Source organism: Odocoileus virginianus, chromosome 34 (genome assembly GCF_023699985.2).
Source record: "Odocoileus virginianus isolate 20LAN1187 ecotype Illinois chromosome 34, Ovbor_1.2, whole genome shotgun sequence".
Lineage (NCBI taxonomy): Eukaryota > Metazoa > Chordata > Mammalia > Artiodactyla > Cervidae > Odocoileus > Odocoileus virginianus.
In genome coordinates, this window is record NC_069707.1 from 20,820,157 (window position 1) to 20,836,703 (window position 16,547).

Below are 16,547 nucleotides of genomic sequence, written 5' to 3' on the forward strand. Positions count from 1 at the left end.
ACTCATTCATCTTTAATAAATCAGGTTGGATATGAATTCCACAAAACCTTCCACGGCTACCACCCAAAGTTAGGTAGGTTCTCCACTTATATATTCCCACAGATACCTCCTTGTTACAATTGCTTATCTACCTGTCTCACCCACAACAAGCTCTTTGGGTTAAGAGGCATTTTCATACTCTTGGCTACATTTCCAGTTCTTAAAATGGTACCTGGCATAAAATGAGAGCCCAGTAAAATCCTATTAAGCAAATAAAAGCATGAGTGAATGAAAAATTCCAGATTAATATTTCCTAAAATATGTCTGTTGAAATTCTTTACATGATAAGCTTTGCTTTTGCTTGGTCTTAGATTGTCATAATTCACATAATTAGCGTAGAATCTACGTAAAGTCCTGTGATAAAGGAAGGTCTGTCTTATACTGTGCTCCCAAAGTGACCACCAGGCCCTATTCTACACAATACCCGTTGACGTCCTCTGCGTTAAATAAATACATGTGCTCCAACTGAATATGCACAAGCTGAGTCTGGCATGTTGGACACGGGGCCAACATGTCTGAAAAACAGCAAGGAGAGAGGGTAACAGACGAAGTCAGAGAGCTAACAGGAAGCCAGAACACGATCAGCCTCATAAGCCACCTTAAGGGCTTTGGCCATCACTCTGAATGAGAGGGAATACTATTAGTGGGTTTTTCTCGGGGGATTTACTTGACCTGAACGATTCTTAACAAATACTTTGGTTGCTTTGTTAAGAAGAGACGGACAGAGGGGGAACTAAGATAGCGGAGGAATAGGATGGGGAGACCACTTTCTCCCCTACAGATTCATCGAAAGAACAACTGAACGCTGAGCAAACTCCACAAAACAACTTCATATGGCTAGCAGAGGACATCAGGAGCCAGAAAAGCAGCCCATTGTCTTCGAAAGGAGGTAGGACAAAATATAAAAGATAAAAAGAGAGACAAAAGAGTTAGGGACGGAGACCAGTCCCGGGAAGGGAGTCGTAATAGAGGAAGTTTCCAAACCTCGGAGGACAACCTAACTGGGAGGAAAAATAAATAAAACCCACAGATTCCATGCCTAAAAGCAACTCCCAGCAGAAAAGTACCCCAGGCGCCCGCATCCACCACCAGCAAGTGGGGGTGGAACGGAGAGGAGCCGGCGGCAGTGCTTAGGGTAAGGCCGGGGCCTGAATGCCCTGAGGGCAATCGGAGGGAGCTAACGTGAGATAGTAACTTAAACTATGGGATAGCAAGAGAGAGAGAATTAAGCTGGGAAAAGCCCTAAACTTAGGCACTACCTGCCCGTTCCCAGAACGAAGGACTGAGCAAATACCAGAGAAGAGCTAGCCAGCGGACCGGCCCACACCCCCCCCCCCCCCACCCCGGCCAGAGGCAGGAGGCAGGGGGGGAGGGGAAAGGGGCAAACTCGGCCCCAGAGACGGCACCCCTACCACACTGCAAACAGGCCTCCAGGTTCTAACCAAAGACTTCCTGAGATTCTGGATGGTCGACATCCACTGGGAGGGTCGCAGCTAGAGTCCAGCTCCCGAGAACTGACACAAGGCCCGTGCACGGAAACTGAGGCAGGGACCGCGGAGGGGAGAAGGCGCCCTGCACCCGGGGAGAGTGCACCCGTCAAGCTCCTGGCTGCCTGAGCTGCTCCGACCGGGGAAGGCACAAAACACAGGGCCAACCGAGTCTGCGCCTTTGTGGAGTACCCGAAAACCTGAATCTGAGCGGCTTAGGCCTGGGAAGTCCACGCAGCGCAGGGCCCGCTCCCTGGAGAGCAGCCTGGAGCCTGAGCAGTGTAGACAGGGAAAGAACACACACACGCCCCGAGCGGGGGCAAACCCAGTGTGGCCGGAAAACCAGGAGTGCTCCCCACACAAGCCAGTGACACTTGCCTGCAGCGCCCTCCCTCCCCGCAGCACGACTGAACCAGAGACCACCTTCGCCCGCGTGTGTCAGGGCGGAAATTAGATACTGAAGAGACCTGCAAACAGAAGCCAAATAAACAAAGGGAACTGCTTCAGAAGTGACCGGTGCAACAGATTAAAATCCCCGTAGTTAACACCAGCTACACCGGAAGAGGCCTATAGATAGCGAGAAGTGTAAGCTCAAACAAGGAGCTATCTGAAACCGAACCGATGCCACACTGCCCGCAACAGCTCCAGAGAAATTCCTAGATATATTTTTACGACTATTTTTTTTTAATTTTTAATTTTTTCACTTTTTCTTTTATTAAAGTCCTTTATTACTCCTCTATTACTCCTTAATTTTCATTTTTATATCCTACTATAACCTGGCAAAAAAAAAAAAAAACCTATTTTTAAAACAAACTCCATATATATTTCTTAAATTTTTTTGTTTTTGTGGTTTTTTACTATTGTATTTTTAAGAGTCTAACCTCTACTCTAGATTTTTAATCTTTGTTTTTCAGTATTTGATATCAATTTTGGACATTTAAGAATCTAACCTTTAGTACCCATTTTTACTCAGGAGTGTGATTACTGGTTTGATCACTCTCTCCCCCTTTTGACTCTCCTTTTTCACCCCCAGATCACCTCTATTTCCTCCCTCCCCCTTCTCTTCTCAACCCAATTCTGTGAATCTCTGTGGCTATTCTGGGCTGCGGAGAACACTGAGGGAACAGACAACTGCGTAGATCTGTCTCTCTCCTCATGAGTCCCCCTTTTTCTCCTCCTGCTCACCTCTATCTCCTTGCTCCCTCTCCTCTTCTTCATGTAACTCTGTGAACCTCTCTGGGTGTCCCTCACTGTGGAGAATCCTTTCCCCATTAACCTAGAAGTTTTATTATCAGTGCTGTATGGAGGGAAAAGTCTTGAGGCTACTGAAAGAATAAGACTGAAACCCAGAGGCAAGAGACTTAAGCCCAAAACCTGAAAACACCAGAGAACTCCTGACTACAGGGAACATTAATTAATAAGAGATCATCCAAAAGCCTCCATACCTACACTGAAACCAACCACCACCCAAGAGCCAATAAGCTCCAGAGCAAAACATACCTTGCAAATTCTCCAGCAACGCAGGAATATAGCCCTGAGCGTCAATATACAGGCTGCCCAAAGTCACACCAAACCCATAGACCCATCTCAAAACTCACTACTGGACACTCCATTGCACTCCCAGAGAGAAGAAATCCAGCTCCACCCACCAGAACACCGACACAAGCTTCTCTAACCAGCAAACCTCCACAAGCCAAACACGCAGCCCCACCCACTGGGAGAAACTTCCACAATAAAAAAGAAGCACAGACTACCAGAATACAAAAAGGCCACCCCAAACCCAGCAATCTAAATAAGATGAAAAGGCAGAGGAATACCCAGCAGGTAAAGGAACATGAAAAATGCCCACCAAGCCAAATACAAGAGGAGGAGATAGGGAATCTACCTGAAAAAGAATTTAGAATAATGATAATAAAAATGATCCAAAATCTTGAAAACAAAATGGAGTTACACATAAATAACCTGGAGACAAGGATTGAGAAGATGCAAGAAATGTTTAACAAGGACCTAGAAGAAATAAAAAAGAGTCAATTAAAAATGAATAATGCAATAAGTGAGATCAAAAACACTCTGGAGGGAACCAAGAGTAGAATAATGGAGGCAGAAGATAGGATAAGTGAAGTAGAAGATAAAATGGTGGAAATAAATGAAGCAGAGAGGAAAAAAGAAAAAAGAATTAAATGAGGACAACCTCAGGAACCTCCGGGACAATGTTAAACGCCCCAACATTCGAATCATAGGAGTCCCAGAAGAAGAAGACAAAAAGAAAGGCCATGAGGAGATCCTCGAGGAGATAATAGCTGAAAATTTCCCCAAAATGGGGAAGGAAATAGCCACCCAAGTCCAAGAAACCCAGAGAGTCCCAAGCAGGATAAACCCAAGGCAAAACACCCCAAGACACATATTAGTCAAATTAACAAAGACCAAACACAAAGAACAAATATTAAAAGCAGCAAAGGAGAAACAACAAATAACACACAAGGAGATTCCCATAAGGATAACAGCAGATCTTTCAATAGAAACTCTTCTGGCCAGAAGGGAATGGCAGGACATACTTAAAGTTATGAAAGAGAATAACCTACAACCCAGATTACTGTACCCAGCAAGGATCTCATTCAGATATGAAGGAGAATTTAAAAGCTTTACAGACAAGCAAAAGCTGAGAGAATTCAGCACCACCAAAGCAGCTCTTCAACAAATGCTAAAAGATCTTCTCTAGACAGGAAACACAGAAAGTTTGTATGAACGTGAACCCAAAACAACAAAGCAAATGGCAACAGGACTGTTCTTATCAATAATTACCTTAAATGTAAATGGGTTGAATGCCCCAACCAAAAGACAAAGACTGGCTGAATGGATACAAAAGCAAGACCTCTATATATGCTGTCTACAAGAGACCCACCTCAAAGCAAGGGACACATACAGACTGAAAGTGAAGGGCTGGAAAAAAACATTCCACACAAACGGAGACCAAAAGAAAGCAGGAGTCGCAATACTTTTATCAGATAAAATAGACTTCAAAATAAAGGCTGTGAAAAGAGACAAAGAAGGACACTACATAATGATCAAAGGATCAATCCAAGAAGAAGATATAACAATTATAAATATATATGCACCCAACATAAGAGCACCACAATATGTAAGGCAAATGCTAACAAGAATGAAGTGGGAAATTAACAATAACACAATAAGAGTGGGAGACTTTTAATACCCCACTCACACCTATGGATAGATCAACTAAACAGAAAATTAACAAGGAAACACAAACCTTAAATGACACAAAAGTCCAGCTAGACCTAATTGATATCTATAGGACATTTCACCCCAAAACAATCAACTTCACCTTTTTCTCAAGTGCACATGGAACCTTCTCCAGAATAGATCACATCCTGGGCCATATATCTAGCCTTGGTAAATTCAAAAAAATTGAAATCATTCCAGTCATCTTTTCTGACCACAATGCAGTAAGATTAGATCTCAATTACAGGGAAAAAACTATTAAAAATTCCAACATACGAAGGCTAAATAACACGCTTCTGAATAACAAACAAATCATAGAAGAAATTAAAAAAGAAATCAAAATATGCATAGAAACGAATGAAAATGAAAACACAACAACCCAAAACCTATGGGACACTGTAAAAGCAGTGCTAAGGGGAAGGTTCATAGCAATACAGGCTTACCTCAAGAAACAAGAAAAACGTCAAATAAATAGCCTAACTCTACACCTAAAGCAACTAGAGAAGGAAGAAATGAAGAACCCCAGGGTTAGTAGAAGGAAAGAAATCTTAAAAATCAGGGCAGAAATAAAAATGCAAAAGAAACAAAAGGGATCATAGCAAAAATCAACAAACCTAAAAGTTGGTTTTTTGAAAAGGTAAATAAAATTGACAAGCCATTAGCCAGACACATCAAGAAACAAAGGGAGAAGAACCAAATCAACAAAATTAGAATGGAAAATGGAGAGATCACAACAGACAACTCTGAAATACAAAGGGTCATAAGAGACTACTACCAGCAGCTCTATGCCAATAAAATGGACAACTTGGAAGAAACGGACAAGTTCTTAGAAAAGTATAACTTTCCAAAAATGAACCAGGAAGAAATAGAAGATCTTAACAGACCCATCACAAGCATGGAAATCAAAACTGTAATCTGAAATCTTCCAGCAAACAAAAGCCCAGGACCAGATGGCTTCACAGATGAATTCTACCAAAAATTTAGAGAAGAGCTAACACCTATCTTACTCAAACTCTTCCAGAAAATTGCAGAAGAAGGTAAACTTCCAAACTCATTCTATGAGGTCACCATCACCCTAATACCAAAACAAGACAAGGATGCCACAAAAAAAGAAAACTACAGGCCAAATCAATGATGAACATAGATGCAAAAATCCTTAACAAAATTCTAGCAAACAGAATCCAACAACATATTAAAAAGATCATACATCATGACCAAGTGGGCTTTATCCCAGGAATGCAAGGATTCTTTAATATCCGCAAATCAATCAATGTAATGCACCACATTAACAAATTGAAAGATAAAAACCACATGATTATCTTATCTCAACAGATGCATAAAAAGCCTTTGACAAAATTCAACATCCATTTGTGATAAAAACTCTCCAGAAAGCAGGCATAGAAGGAACATACCTCAACATAATAAAAGCTATATATGACAAAACCACAGCAAACATTATCCTCAATGACGAAAAATTGAAAGCATTTCCCTTAAAGTCAGGAACAAGACAAGGGTGTCCACTCTCACAACTACTATTCAACATAGTTTTGGAAGTGTTGGCCACAGCAGAAAAAGAAATAAAAGGAATCCAGATTGGAAAAGAAGAAGTAAAACTCTCACTGTTTGCAGACGACATGATCCTCTACATAGAAAACCCTGAAGACTCTACCAGAAAATTATTACAGCTAATCAATGAATACAGTAATGTTGCAGGATATAAAATTAACACACAGAAATCCCTTGCATTCCTATATGCTAACAATGAGAAAACAGAAAGAGAAATTAAGGAAATAATACCATTCACCACTGCAACAAAAAGAATAAAATACTTAGGAGTATATCTACCTAAAGAAGTGAAAGACCTATATATAAAAAACTATAAAACACTGATGAAAGAAATCAAAGAGGACACAAACAGATGGAGAAATATACCGTGTTCATGGATTAGAAGACTCAATATTGTCAAAATGGCTATACTACCCAAAGCAATCTATAGATTAAATGCAATCCCTATCAAGCCACCAACAGTATTTTTCACAGAACTAGAACAAATAATTTCACAATTTGTATGGAAATACAAAAAACCTCAAATAGCCAAAGCAATCTTGAGAAAGAAGAATGGAACTGGAGGAATCAACCGGCCTGACTTCAGGCTCTAATACAAAGCCACAGTCATCAAGACAGTATGGTACTGGCACAAAGACAGAAATATAGATCAATGGAACAGAATAGAAAGCCCAGAGATAAATCCACGTACCTATGGACACCTTATCTTCGACAAAGGAGGCAAGGATATACAATAGAAAAAAGATAACCTCTTTAACAAGTGGTGCTGGGAAAACTGGTCAACCACTTGTAAAAGAATGAAACTAGAACACCTTCTAATACCATACACAAAAATAAACTCAAAATGGATTAAAGATCTAAATGTAAGACCAGAAACTATAAAACTCCTAGAGGAGAACATAGGCAAAACACTCTCTGACATAAATCACAGCAGGATCCTCTATGACCCACCTCCCAGAATATTGGAAATAAAAGCAAAAATACACAAATGGGACCTAATTAAACTTAAAAGCTTTTGCACAACAAAGGAAACTATAAGCAAGGTGAAAAGACAGCCCTCAGATTGGGAGAAAATAATAGCAAATGAAGCAACAGACAAAGGATTAATCTCAAAAATATACAAGCAACTCCTGAAGCTCAATTCCAGAAAAATAAATGACCCAATCCAAAAATGGGCCAAAGATCTAAACAGACATTTCTCCAAAGAAGACATACAGATGGCGAACAAACACATGAAAAGATGCTCAACATCACTCATTATCAAAGAAATGCAAATCAAAACCACAACACGGTACCATTACACACCAGTCAGGATGGCTGCTATCCAAAGGTCTACAAGCAATAAATGCTGGAGAGGGTGTGGAGAAAAGGGAACCCTCTTACACTGTTGGTGGGAATGCAAACTAGTATAGCCACTATGGAGAACGATGTGGAGATTCCTTAAAAAACTGGAAACAGAACTGCCATATGACCCAGCAATCCCACTTCTGGGCATACACACCAAGGAAACCAGATCTGAAAGAGACACGTGCACCCCAATGTTCATCGCAGCACTGTTTATAATAGCTAGGACATGGAAGCAACCTAGATGCCCATCAGCAGACGAATGGATAAGGAAGCTATGGTACATATACACTATGGAATATTACTCAGCCATTAAAAAGAATTCATTTGAATCCGTTCTAATGAGATGGATGAAACTGGAGCCCATTATAGAGTGAAGTAAGCCAGAAAGATAAAGACCAATACAGTATACTAACACATATATACAGAATTTTAAAAGATGATAACAATAACCCAGTAAGGAAAACAGAAAAAAGAGACACAGATGTACAGAACAGACTTTTAGACTCTATGGGAGAAGTCGAGAGTGGGATGTTCTGAGAGAACAGCATTGAAACAAGTATACTATCAAGGGTGAAACAGACCACTAGCCCGGGTTGGATGCATAAGACAAGTGCTCAGGGCTGGTGCACTGGGAAGACCCAGAGGGATGGGATAGGGAGGAAGGCGGGAGGGGGGATCGGGATGGGGAACACATGTAAATCCATGGCTGATTCATGTCAATGTATGGCAAAAACCACTACAATACTGTAAAGTAATTAGCCTCCAACTAATAAAAATAAATGAAAAAAATTTTTTAATTCTTAAAAAAAAAGAGAGATGGACAAAGGGGAAAGGGAGGCAAAAGGGAGGCTAATGAAGTGGCCATGGCAGGAATCACGCAAGAGAGGACAGCAATGATGATCACACAGGAACAACTCAGTGGCCATGGAGGCAGTGAGAAGTGGCCAAGTTTATGAAATTTTGCAAACCTAAGAAAAGATGAAAGAATTGCCCAGGGAATACCCACGTGCCACTCAGTATTGACAAGTGTTAAAATTGCTCCCAGTGCCTTATTGTGTATCTACTCATGCAGCCTTCCATTCAAACCGTCCATCAAGGAGACAGGAATTTTGAAAGAGAAGCTGATGATGGTGACTCCAGTGTTTATTCGTTTGTTTGCTTTTCACTGAGATATAATTCACACGTCATAAAACTGAGTCCAGAGTCTTGGCACAAAACCATAATAAGGATGTGATTACCAGTCACTGAGGTGGTAAAAGTAAACTAAGACCCCAGAGGGAGGTGGAGTCAGATACTCAGTCTTGTATGTTAGTATCATTTGCTTGTTCAGTTCAGTTCAGTTCAGTCGCTCAGTCGTGTCCGACTCTTTGCGACCCCATGAATCGCAGCACGCCAGGCCTCCCTGTCCATCACCAACTCCCAGAGTTTACTAAAACTCATGTCCATCAAGTCGGTGATGCCATCCAGCCATCTCATCCTCTGTCGTCCCCTTCTCCTCCTGCCCCCAATCCCTCCCAGCATCAGGGTCTTTTCCAATGAGTCAACTCTTCACATGAGGTGGCCAAAGTATTGGAGTTTCAGCTTTAGCATCAGTCCTTCCAGTGAACACCCAGAACTGATCTCCTTTAGATATCGTAGATATCTAAGTACAGATGCTCAGCAAGCAGCCGTGATGAAGTCTGAGTGTGTAGAGAGGTCGAAGCCAGAGATGCAGCTGTGAGTCATCAGTAACAGTGACCCCTCAAGATAGTAGTTCTCAAGCAGAGAGGCTAGATCAATAAAGCACCTAAATCATTAGATACAGAGGATGGCTATCATTTTTAAAGGATGGAGAGGAAAACTGACTGATATGGGTCCTGTCCAAGTCAAGACAGAAACATATCTGTTCAATGTCCCAGACAGACTTCTTACTGAGTATGTGCTCAGCTGCCCAGTCATGTCTGACTCTGCAACACCACGAACCGCAGCCCGCCAAGCTCCTCTGTCCATGGGCTTTTCCAGGTAAGAATAAGGAGTGGGTTGCCATTTCCTGCTCCAGGGGATCTTCCCAACCCAGGGGTCAAACCTGGGTCTCCTGCATCTCCTGCATTGGCAGGTGGATTCTTTACCACTGTGCCACTTAGGAAGCCCCATTATGCTATGTGCCCAAGCCAAAATAAATAGAAACCTATTACTTTACCTCTGATTCAATTGCAAAAGAAGCAATGGTATGAGAAAAAGGACTTTATCTTAGTCATATTGGTAGCCACATATCATTACAACCTACTTGGAACCTAGTAAATACATGTTGAATGGATAAAACCATTTAAAATAAATCTATATATATGAAAAGTCACATGCAACATCACAAAGTCATTTTAATGCTTTCATTTTTCAGAGCATAATTATTAGCATTTTATGCCTAATTCTAATATATACTCATTATTTAATATAGTATATAACATATAAATCTTCTATGCCAAAAAATCCCAAGTGAAATAAGTATTTTTTGAGAACATAAGTTTCCATCTATGACAGACGAAAAAAACATAATTACCAATACGAGTAAGCATTAGTAAAATGTGCCTATATTTGGGTATACTTAAAACAGTTACATAATCCCACTTCTTTGAGAACAAAATCAATAAACATGAGAAAGGTATCACAATAATTCTTAATGCACACCTTATTCCATGATGAATTTACAGTTCTTAAACTCTCTGAAACTTTTTCTCTTTCATGTAAACTCAGACTTTTATCTGAAAGCATTTCCAATTCAGTTCTATTCAGCCACTTGAGTTTCTCAGCTTGTACATCCATCTCCTGGGTTAAGTCCTAAAGGAGTCAGAAGAGACGTATGGTTAAAAGGTTGTCACACCAGCGAAAGATCAAGAACTGTGTTAGAAATCTCTATGGGAAATAGTCCTATAAATGTAGACCTTTAATTTCTTAAATGGAAAATAAACTTCTAAGAAGCCTGAGTTGACGTTGCTGCTGCTGCTGCTAAGTCACATCAGTCGTGTCGGACTCTGTGCGACCCCATAGACTGCAGCCCACCAGGCTCCCTGGGATTCTCCAGGCAAGAACACTGGAGTGGGTTGCCAATAACAAACTGTAATTAATCTGGAAATGAACTCCCACTTTCAGTATGCACTGTGTGAACATGAATTGCTACTCCAAACTCTGCACCTCTTAACAGGGTCATATAAAATCATATTTACATTGACAACTTAATATTCTGTTCTGAGAAAAATAATAAAAAATGATTATTCTAATGAAAGGCCAAAAACCCCCAGAAACAACAGAAGCATTTTATGTGTGCATGTCTACCTATCCCAGTATACTATCCTAATCCTTGAGACTGATCCCAAATTGTTTACAAAAGGCATATTCCAAGAAAACTACTGAAAGTTTTATAATAAATACTAGCTATTTATTAAACTAACTCAACTAACTAAACTAACTAAACTCTAAAAACAAGCTTGTCAGATATTTGTCAGATTTTGAAATGAAAACTTAATAACCACTTGCCATGTATTTTTCATCGGTATTAAAATTTTCTTTCCTGAAACACCTCAATCATATTCCTTTAGACAAAATCTCTAATCAGATTAGTGGGTATCATTTTAGGTATTCTTTGGTGCATGCATGTGTACGTGTCTATACTCACACACAATTTCTTTTGTTTAGTAAAAATGTGAGCTCATATTGCTTATTGCTCTACAAGTACTTTAATTCTTAACACAAAAAATATAAAATTTGTGGATATAAAAATATGGATATTTGGGTATATTATTAATAACATACGTATATACCTTTATGTATTTTTATATGTTGTATACCTATACAATTTTAAACAATTCTTGCTGGTTGCAGATCAACAAAGAAAATTTATATAATACAACTGTGACACAAAGTCCATAATAAGCTGCAGTAACTCTCAAGTCACTTGGAGTCTTCTTGTATAACTCATTTTATAGATAGTAATCAGTAATTAATAATCTTCTAAACTCGAAAGGAAAAAACTATACTTCACAGCATTATTATATTCTAAAATGATGATGTCTGTTTAAAACATTCCAAAATCCTTTGGTTCAATCTTAGGCCCACATGACATCACTTTTACATGAGTGAAGCCTTACCTCTGCAATGATGAAATAACAGTTGCTCTTTAAAATTTAAAAAAAAAAAAAGATATTCCTCTTTAAAGTTCACCACTCTTACCACAAATACAAAGCTTCTTCCCCTTTTCTTCTTTAGTCATGCAACATATTATTTTTAGTGTAAATGTTCATGCATCAAAAAAGCATCAGCAAATATAGAGACAAATATATCACTTACTGTTAATTCTTGCAGGTTTTCTTCCAGTTCAGTAGTTGATCTTTTTTGTACAGCATTCTCAGCCTTTGTTAACCAACAGATAATTTCATCTAGTCTTTTTCTATAGTCCATCACCTGCTTACTTTCTCCTTTTAACCTAAAAGGACATATTATTTAAAAATATTGAGAAAACTAACCAATTAACTAGAACATTATATATCTACATTGGATATTCTGACTATGCCACACACAAAAAAATAATTATCCTAATATGTATCAATTATTTTAACATGCATTTCTAAATGAGTATTAATAGTAATGCATACATTTTGCAAGGTTATATGCAAATATAAGAATAAGATTTCTTCCTTCATTAAATTAAAAAACATTGAAACTAAAGAATGTTGTCTTCTTTCATCATAAAAACTATGTAGAAATCTAATACAAAGTACTTTTTAAAGCTAGACACCACCATACAGCATAATGGAGGCTTTAAGAAGAAAACATGAAAAATGTCTTAATCTAAAATAATAAGGAAAAATACATAATTCTCTTTGAGTACTCCATGGAGATAGAAAGGTATCATTATATGACATTCACATTAGGGGGCAACTATTACTCTACTTTATTCATAGGAAAGAAAGAGCAAGAACAAGGTAAGATACCAAAAGTGGGAAATTTTTAGAAATATTAGGAAAGACAAGAAAAATGGGAATTTGATGAGCTCATTAAAATGAGTATTATATTTGAATATAGCACCAAGTTACAAAAAAAGGGTCTAGAAAAAAACAAAGCCAAAGTTTTAAAGGACATAAGGAAACAGTCATATGAATATAAAAAAGAAACTGCCTTAATTACATCTTTTAATGTTATAAGAATAACATTTATAATTACATAAACCATCTGTCAAAAGATGAGAATATGATTAGAACTCATTTGACAAACAAGATTATGTATTTTTAAGAAAGAGTTTGAAAGCTATTTAGAACTTGGTGGTGGTATCACTTCTATAGCTCCTGCTATTAGCTGCTGGCTTAAAAATAGAATGCAATTTTTTAAATGAATTACATTATGTCATCCCTAATAAGAATTTACATTTTTATGGCTATAATATTTTCTTTTTAATCACAAATACACCTAACACAATGATGCAATACATATAGAATAACATGCTAAATAAATCTTATATATTTAATAGAGAGTCAGTGATATTTGAAGGAGAGTATTTTAATGTTTAAAAATCTAATAAGGGAAAGGGGGAGGAATAAATTAGGTGTTTGGGATTAACATATACACACTACCATGTATAAAATAAACAAGCAACAAGGATCTACTCTATAGCACAGGGAACTATATTCAGTATTTTGTAATAAAGTATAAGAGACAAGAATCTAAAAAGAATAGATATATACATATGTATATGTATAACTGAATCACTTTTGTGATACACCTGAAATTAACACAACATTGTAAATAACCTTTAATTGAAAAAAATTAATGATAATCACTACAGAATCGTATCTTTCCCCAGCAGCTCAGTCGGTAAAGAATCTGCCTACAATGCAGGAGACCAGGGTTCGATCGCTGGGTTGGAAAGATCCCCTGGTGAAGGAAATGGCAATCCACTCCAGTATTCTTGCCTGGAGAATCCCATGGACAGAGGAGACTAGTGGGCCAGGCCAAGAGGCTGCAAGTGTCGGACACAACTTAGAGACTAAACTCCAGAGTATCGTAAGTTTTCATTTTTGAGTATTCATCAGGAGAGAACACTGCTTCAAGATTTAAATAAATGAATAAAGCTATATATGAATTGTTTAGACTACCAGAACCCAAACAGGTAATTCACCCTCTGTATCAAAGAGTCTTTAAATAACAACTGGGGAAACAATGAAAATACTACTATCGACCTTGTGTTTCAAAAAAAAGGAGCAATTTAAATTTCCAGTGTTTCATAATCACAACTGATGTCGTATTTTGAAAATATATCTATGAGGAAAACTAACATTATCAAGTAATTTCAATAAGACATATTTGAGTCACACAAAATTTTCATCTGCAAACTAGCTAAATATAATCTACATTTGAAATGTTATCACTAAGTAAAAACAAGTTATAAATTCATGTTCAAACAGTAGATGACAATTGCTCATTAAGGAATAACACCATAAGTTGCTGAACTGTGCAAATATTTAACAACAGACACTCAATACAAAAATAAATTGAGCTATTTCTCAGTGAGTAATAACAGTACACATAACAAGCCCATAAAATTGCAAGGTGACCCCAATTTAAGACAAATTCAAACCTAAAGTTAAACATGAATTTATGAAAACAAATACTGTTTTAGTTAAAATACAAGATGCTAGAAAAGAGGTTCATTATTCTTTCCTCTTCTCAAAAAAAATGAGTCGAGCATCTTTTAGCTTCACCATGTCAGTCCCAGAAGCAATAATTACCACATTCCACAGAGATCCATTTGAAATTGATTAGGGAAATTTCTTCAGTTATTGCTAATACCATACCAGCAAGTACATCTTTTTCCTTAAGAAGACCTGGAAGAGATCATTCTCAAGCTAGAGGGACTCTCCCTGCTGACTCATTCAGTTTAGTTGAGTTGCTCAGTCGTGTCAGATTATTTGTGACCCCATAGACTACAGCATGCCAGGCTTCCCTGTCCATCACCAACTCCCAGAGCTTGCTCAAACTCATGTCCATTGAGTCGGTGATGCCATCCAACCATCTCATCTTCTGTCGTCCCCTTCTCCTCCTGCCTTCAATCTTTCCCAGCATCAGGGTCTCTTCTAAGGAGTCAGTTCTTTGCATCAGGTGACCAAAGTATTGGAGTTTTAGCTTCAGCATCAGTCCTTCCAATGAATATTCAGGACCAATTTCCTTTAGGATAGACTGGTTGGATCTCCTGCCAGTGCCGACTCATTAGCATGACACATAAAATCCTACGGGACTCCCCACCCTGGCCCTGGTCCCCCAAGCCCTTCTCACCATCTAACCGTCACAGATTTCTTACTCAATCCCACTATTTCATGCCTCCCACCTTGCCTGTTCTGTATCTTTTCCCTACAAGACCATCCCTAAAAAGAATTTATAGGAAATTGCTATAAATTCTTCAAAACCAGCTTCAGGATTCCTCTGCTGGATGTCTAAATTCCACAGCCCATCATCCCTGAGTCTATGACAACACACTATCTTCTTATAATAATAATGTGCCCTTTAATCACATCAGATTACTTTTTCCTTTAAACATTTTCTTCACCATAGTCCCTCTGAGTTCCTTAGTCATACTTGTATCCCCTGTGCTAAATACAAAGTTCATAAATACTGATCAAATCATTCAATCAATCATTGGCAAAACTCAGCAATATCATGCTTGGAGAATATGTCATAGGATAGCTTACAACAACAGAACTAGATATTTTAAATGTTTAGTATCAATAGATAGGGCATAAGCTTTTTACAAAAAGTATCTCCTTTAATCCTCATGACACTCCTTTGAGAAGATACCTCAGTTCTCATTCACAGAGGAGGAAACAGCCAGAGAGTTCTGAGGTCTACCCACCTTTTACACACACAGTATTCAAGAGATTAAGTACTGTCACTACAAATGGATGAGGAAGCTGTGGTACATATACACCATGGAATATTACTCAGCCATTAAAAAGAATTCATTTGAATCAGTTCTAATGAGATGGATGAAACTGGAGCCCATTATACAGAGCGAAGTAAGCCAGAAAGACAAAGACCATTACAGTATACTAACACATATATATGGAATTTAGAAAGATGGTAATGATAACCCTATACGCAAAACAGAAAAAGAGACTCAGATGTATAGAACAGACTTGTGGGCTCTGGGAGAAGGCGAGGGTGGGATGTTTCAAGAGAACAGCATTGAAACATGTATATTATCTAGGGTGAAACAGATCACCAGCCCAGGTTGGGTGCCTGAGACAAGTGCTCGGGCATGGTGCACTGGGAAGACCCAGAGGGATTGGGTGGAGAGGGAGGTGGGAGGGGGGACCGGGATGGGGAATACATGTAAATCCATGGCTAATTCATTTCAATGTATGACAAAAACTACTGTAATGATGTAAAGTAATTAGCCTCCAACTAATAAAAATAAATGGAAAAAAAAAAAAGTACTGTCACTAACTTTCTATGAGACCTTGGACAGTTATTAATACTTCACTTCTCCACTCTGAGCCTCAGTTTCCAAAGCTGTACAATGGATCTAAATAGCCCCCTCACAGGGTAGTTGTGAGGATTAAATGAGGCCAAATGCTGTCTTTGCCACAAGGAAACCTCTCAATCAAGACACACAAACTATGATTTGACTTTTTACCAAACCACACAAAATAAAAGATGATGTTAGTCTATAAACAGTTGCCAGGACTGCCCTGGTGGTCCAGTGGTAAAGAATCCAGCTGCCAATGCAGGGAATATGAGTTCCATCCCTGGTCCAGGAAGATCCCACGTGCCATGGAGCAGTTAAGTACATGTGCCACAAATACTGAACTCTCACTCTGAAGCCCACGAGCCACAAATACTGAAGCT

General features: G+C 38.6%; 1 protein-coding gene across 5 annotated transcripts in view; it reads right to left on the reverse strand.

Annotated features, from left to right (window-relative positions):
* UTRN (utrophin) overlaps positions 1-16,547 on the reverse strand; it is a 546,437-nt gene that overhangs the window by 289,908 nt on the left and 239,982 nt on the right. For all 5 annotated transcript variants that reach the window (XM_070461578.1, XM_070461576.1, XM_070461579.1 and 2 more), the window contains 2 exons: positions 12,000-12,135; positions 10,344-10,493 (listed from right to left, as the gene is read on the reverse strand). In XM_070461578.1, the coding sequence (XP_070317679.1) occupies positions 10,344-10,493; positions 12,000-12,135 (286 nt within the window). The remainder of the gene's footprint in view (positions 1-10,343; positions 10,494-11,999; positions 12,136-16,547) is intronic.